At 41.0% G+C, this 5,734-nt stretch overlaps 1 protein-coding gene across 1 annotated transcript; it reads right to left on the bottom strand.

The window, feature by feature from the left end:
- Positions 1 to 471: 471 nt before the first annotated feature.
- On the bottom strand, positions 472 to 5,057 carry otpa (orthopedia homeobox a). Its single transcript, XM_034096449.1, has 3 exons — positions 4,905 to 5,057; positions 4,039 to 4,481; positions 472 to 1,744 (listed from the first exon to the last, which is right to left on the bottom strand). The coding sequence occupies exons 1-3, from the start codon at positions 4,978 to 4,980 to the stop codon at positions 1,241 to 1,243; spliced, it is 1,023 nt and encodes a 340-aa protein (XP_033952340.1). The 5' UTR covers positions 4,981 to 5,057; the 3' UTR covers positions 472 to 1,240.
- Positions 5,058 to 5,734: the final 677 nt, after the last annotated feature.

The raw sequence follows: 5,734 nt of genomic DNA on the forward strand, positions 1-5,734 counted from the left end.
TACTAATACACTATCCACAACTTCCCAGAATGTTGCATTACTGACCAAAGTCCTGCAGAACAAATGACTTTTTCAGCACACATTCAACTTTTTTGGTTTAATGCTGTTTTTTTACTTTTATGGGTTTATTCCAAATGTGCTGTGGAAGTATTTGTTATGTCTTCATTTGGTGATTACAGAGGAGATCACTGATCTGACATGATGTCATAGATTAACAGATTTAAATGACACATTAGTGCACCTTTATTGGTAGAGGTTCGAACAAATTATTGTACTTCTAGAGATACATAAATGATTCAAATACCTATGTTTGTCACACAGGTTATTACAAGTCGAGGTTTTTGGAGATATCTGTTTTTTGCCTCTGATTCTGTATTAAAAAAAGGAGGCTTGATACATGTAGTGACGTAATTGAAAATGATTTTTATTTGATCATTTACACTTAATTGATATAAACATGTCCATGAAACAAAATGGTTTTAAACATTTAAGAAAGTCAGAATTTGATAATAAGCACAGACATAATTTTGGAAACATAAGTTATCACAAACTGACCAAATGGGAACAAGAGTGCTTCCGCTACACAAAACATCCTATATAACAGATTATAGTTAAGTCAGTTTCCATGTCTTCATTTATAGATTTGTCCCTTATTTTTTTTTGCCTTGGACATGCAGTCAAGTCCTCTTCCATGATGTCCTGATTCCTGTCAAATCGCTCTTCCTTCTTCAGGTGAATCTCTCATGTTCTTAAAAACCTCCAGGTGACTTGTTCCTGCTGTCCACTGTGCCTCCCTTTGGCCCCTCAGATGTGCATGCTGTGCAGCAGGTGGGAAAAAGGGATCTGTATCTTGGTTCTGTATTTAAAAGTATCCACAGAAGGTGTCTTCAAAAGTCAGTCACAAAGCAAATGTCAATAAAAGGCCTGCATGTGCCAAATAAATAAATACAGAGCAAATAAGTTAATTTAAATAGACAAATAAATAGTTGTCATAGGCTACATGCGAAATAATAAATTATAGCTTGAAATAGAACCAGTCATATGCTTGATAAAGACCAATAGGCCGGATAAATAGCTTCCTGTTATTTGGATTTTGGAGGGAAAAAATGCCAGATGTGTTCAGCGATTTTGTATTTGAACAAGAATCCTGGTTGTATTTCTCCCGGAGCATCGTGGATTGTATGAATAAGAACTAAATGCAGAAGATCTCTGTGAGTAAAAGAAAAAGCTCTCGTCTCTTCTAAGTGAAGCTCATGGATACTGTGTGCTCCAGCGCTTTGCGGCGCAGCGACGCGATGCTTGTCCCTCTCCAGACCTCACTGTCCGGGGACGTGCACAGCTGAGGCGAGTGGCTCATGTTGGACGGGCCCGACATGGAAGCGGGTACCATCCCGGGGAAAGTGGGCTGGTAGAGGTGTGATTGAAGGTTGCTGTTTGACATTTGGGACAGACCCATGGAGTTGGGTGGCGGCCCTGCACCGAGGCTACACTGAGACAGGGACTGCGCCATGGCCTGCTGGCGGCCCAGAGACGGGGGGAGCTGCAGCTGAGACACGGGCATCCCCGCGGTGGCCCAGCGGCCGTCGTTGGCGTGGAAGGAGCAGAGACTGTCGCCCATGGCCACTGCTGCTGCGTTGAACTGGGACAGGCCGTGGTGCGTCGGCAGCAGAGTCCCCGGAGACCGGAACACGTTGGTGGTCTTCTTGCGCTTCTTCCACTTGGCACGTCGATTCTGAAACCAGACCTGCGGACAGACAGGAGATGAGTTAGGAGGAGAAGAGGTGTAATGGCTGCAGGAGACCCGACAGGTCATGTTATCAGAGCTGCGAGTGCACATAAAAACGTTGTGACATCAGCGTGTTATTATGATGATAATGCGAAGCACCAACAATAAATCTGGAGCAGAAAAACACCGATGTATGTCTTTGTTTACAGGATCATATCAGCTTTTAAAAATGCGCAATAGATTTGTTCTGATTTGTGCGTAAAAGTCTCCAAATAAAAAAAAGTATTTTATTATTCTTTAATCTTGATCCGTAACACGTCTAATAAACTGTGTGGTTACATCTTGGTTATAGCAGACATTTATATTGAATGACAAATATTGACACTTTAGAGAACTATTCTTTTCCTTCTTTTCATGTCATCTCATTCCAATGTCTATTTTCATTTACAAATGTAGTAGATAAAGATATTATTTTCATTGTTTCATTTTGGTGCAAAGTATTAGCAACATTTTAGAAATTAGGGAACTATTTTTCTCATCCTGCCTTAATGATATTCCCATTACTATTTGTATACGTAATTATCTCGGCTTTTTGGGGATGAAGATATTATGATTTTATTTCGATGCCAAATTGCCTACAACATTTAAATTGTAACAATTATTTTATAATGTTTACGTCTTCGGGAGGAGCCATTGCAAAGCACACACTCGGATAATAAAGATAATGTTATTGCTGTGACAAACACACTTTTCCAGGAGTCCTTGAGCTCCTATGGTTTGGTTGTACGCGCAGGCCTATGATTAATGTGAAGATTTGCTTGAGAAAGTGGAGGCGCAGTAATAAGAACGGGACAATCTCACTCTCTTCCCCCCGTGTAGCCAGCCGTGAAATCCGGCCTGAAATGCATTACACTTCAAAGGAAAGAAAACGCAATTTCTCATTCCGTTTAAAAAAAAAGACAGGGTGCACCCTCAGCGGCATTAAGACGCAGAGAGCAGTGACAGACTCTGGATCTGCTCCTTTATTCCAGCACTATCATCATAGCTCATTTCACTAATTCTTATTTTATGGAAATAGGCTATAGAAACTGAATCGCCCCTTTCAATAATAATAATGATTATTATATGGCATTATTTCACATGTGAGCGCCTCAAGTGCATTTGCCATTGGTAGTTAATAAGGCGGTGGCGCTATAATTCCTAATGTGCTGGATATTTTATGAAGTATTTGTGCAGACTAAAGATGGCTGACATTATTGAGACATTCAACGTATAAAAAACACAGGGTTTAGTGAAGCTCTCAGCAGGTTTGTTAAAAGGTTAATGTCCGTTTTATCTGAAGGCGATTAAAGGAGTGTAATACAGATGCAATCATTTGGTTCTTTTTAGATTACAATGGGATAATTCTGAAATAATGATAATGTAGAGGTTATAACATGTATGCAAATGCTGCAATAGAACGTTTGGTTAAATAACATTGTCTAGTATTAGTTGTTATTTTGAGTCTCAGATCTGATGTGAGAGAGGATGATTTGTTGTAACGGAACTAACGTGTAACGAGCGGATCTCGTGAGATACCTGCTGTCATTTCGAGTGTGCACGGTGCGCGTGGAACAAACACGTGTACATAGTGTTTGGATTTTAAATCACCAAAAAGTCTCTGCACACTGTATTTCATCTTTAGTGACTGCTCACTTAGATTGTATTATAAATAACATGTCTTCAGTTAATGAATAGACCAAATATAATTTTGCTCAGTTGGAATACATTGTCAGAACTTCTTATACATAATGTATATATTTGTTAATCATGCGTTATATTATTATTTCATTGGAAGCTGCTGACAATAACGTCTTAGTTTGGGTTTGTCCTTAGCGTATCCTTAATAACGCAGCATATATAAAGCCACCATCAAAACAATGAATAGAGGCATGACAAAAATAAATAGCAACTTTGTATAAGAAATGTTACTTTGATTATTTAGGAGCAACAGTCGATGCTGCATTTCAAATATGCAATCTAATTTGAAAAAATCTAGAAATGCTCACAAAGTGAAAACACAAATATATTTGAGAAATTCTAGGATTTCTTAAGACACAACATTTGCAATTGGAAGGCTGCTGTTGCTTTGATTTGATTTGGATATATTTCTGTATCTGTATCGTGTCTTCATTTTTGAGTTGCAGCTGTATTTGAATGCTGCTTTTGCTTTATTTCTAAATGTCAAACGGCACCAGTCTCTGTCGTTTGGTCTCCGCATGACTTGTGTCTAGCTTTGGTTCATCTCCCCTCTCCACTCCAATGCTTCCTACCTGCACTCTGGACTCCGTCAGGCCGATCCTCAGAGCCAGCTCCTCCCGCATGAAGATGTCCGGGTAGTGCGTTTTGGCGAAGCTCCTCTCCAGCTCGTTGAGCTGCGCCGGCGTGAAGCGGGTCCGGTGCCGCTTCTGTTTCTGGCTCTGACTCTGACTCTGGCTCTGGCTCTGGCTCTGGCTCTGACTCTGTCCGCCTCCGGACTGGCTGGAGTTGTTGTTGTTCTGCTGCTGTTTGTCTTGCTCTTTGCTGTTGACCTGCACCGTGTTGGATCCCCCGCCGCTGCTGATATCATCACCGGGAAGCATTGTGGACCCTTCCACGCCTTCCGGGCCAGGGCCGAGCTCCCCCGAGTGTCCCGGGTCAGGTCCCCCTCCTCCGCCGAGCCTGCACTTCAGAGCCTCCCTGTGGCCCAGCAGCTCCGCGGCGGCATCCTTCATCCCTGCATAGACAACCACAGCTGGTGAGATTGGCACAGTAAACATTTGTGCTAGGAGAGAAAAGGACATGTTAGGTAAATACAGCACACAAGGCAAAAGATACATAAGAATGTTTGCACATGCATTAACATTAGCTGACATTTAAAAACAGAAATTAAAAGAGCAACGAGTGCAGCTCTTTGACAGACACACACAATACAGCATGCACATTACAATCTGCTCCTTAAATACTCTTAATTCAATTCGATCAAACCGATACCTTAGGAAATTGTTAAATCAAATTACGCAGTAATATAATAATAATAATAATTACTTTTGCAATGAATTAAGCGAGTTTAGATCACTCCAGTCACATTAAGATAATATAAGAAGCAAATTGACAATTTTCAGAGTTTGATTTAAGATGAAAAGTGCCTCCAGCTTACAGTAGAGTTGAAGACCGGAGTTTGGTGATGATAACTCACCGAGGCGAGCATCCAGGAGGTCGGCATGAGATAGCATTGCGCACCGCTCCAGGGCGAAGTGCTATTCCAAAAAAATCTCTATGACTTTAACCTATTTAAGAAATATATATAGCCTAAATGAAAGCAAATTCGGTTTGTGGTTAAAAGGGAGGTTCGTTGCATTATAATGTAGTTTAGAGAAATGGGGAGGCGCTTAACGACGGAATGAACCCATGAGCTTCTCCAAACGAGGACCAATCAGAGCTGAAGCCTGAGGTATGTCAGCTTTAGCCAGAGACCCCCATCACCCCCTCACCCTCCTCCCCCTTTCTCCCCCATCCTCTCACATCCACAAGTTCATTCCTCCTCATTCCTGTAATTGGCTTTGATTTCTCCTCCAAATTACATCCAATAAAATAACCTGATTTAATATCTGTGAGTGCTTCGACCCGTTCAAGAAATGTTGGATCACCACAATATTTTGTTTAATTGTGCATGCTGTTGTGTTTTTATAGGGCAAGAATAGGAGTTATAATATGAGGAGGAAGCACATGGCTGCATTAACAGATCCAACAGTATGGATAATGTGTTACACCTTGAATATGGAGTATATAACATGGTGCATGCATTTATTTTAATCTCCCTCTTTTGATGGTATTTTTACGACACTAAATGCCTCTTGGAGATCAAGTGAACCTATTCTAATCTCCTTGATTTCCCAGTCAGCCAAACAACAAACTTTATTTAATTCTAACCAGGACTCATTTTCAAGGCCATTAGGCTTTTATGCAATTAGCGCCGAATCTATCGCA

The sequence above is a fragment of the Pseudochaenichthys georgianus genome, chromosome 12 (genome assembly GCF_902827115.2).
Source record: "Pseudochaenichthys georgianus chromosome 12, fPseGeo1.2, whole genome shotgun sequence".
NCBI lineage: Eukaryota > Metazoa > Chordata > Actinopteri > Perciformes > Channichthyidae > Pseudochaenichthys > Pseudochaenichthys georgianus.

What these genes read in the sequence shown, in the direction of transcription:
- otpa (XM_034096449.1), bottom strand. Translation starts at nt 4,980, where the DNA reads ATGCTATCTCATGCCGACCTCCTGGATGCTCGCCTCGGTGAGTTATCA. An exon ending in CTCCGGTCTTCAACTCTACT is followed by an intron (nt 4,482 to 4,904) that starts GTAAGCTGGAGG and finishes TTGTCTATGCAG; the next exon opens with GGATGAAGGATGCCGCCGCG. An exon ending in TGACGGAGTCCAGAGTGCAG is followed by an intron (nt 1,745 to 4,038) that starts GTAGGAAGCATT and finishes GTCTGTCCGCAG; the next exon opens with GTCTGGTTTCAGAATCGACG.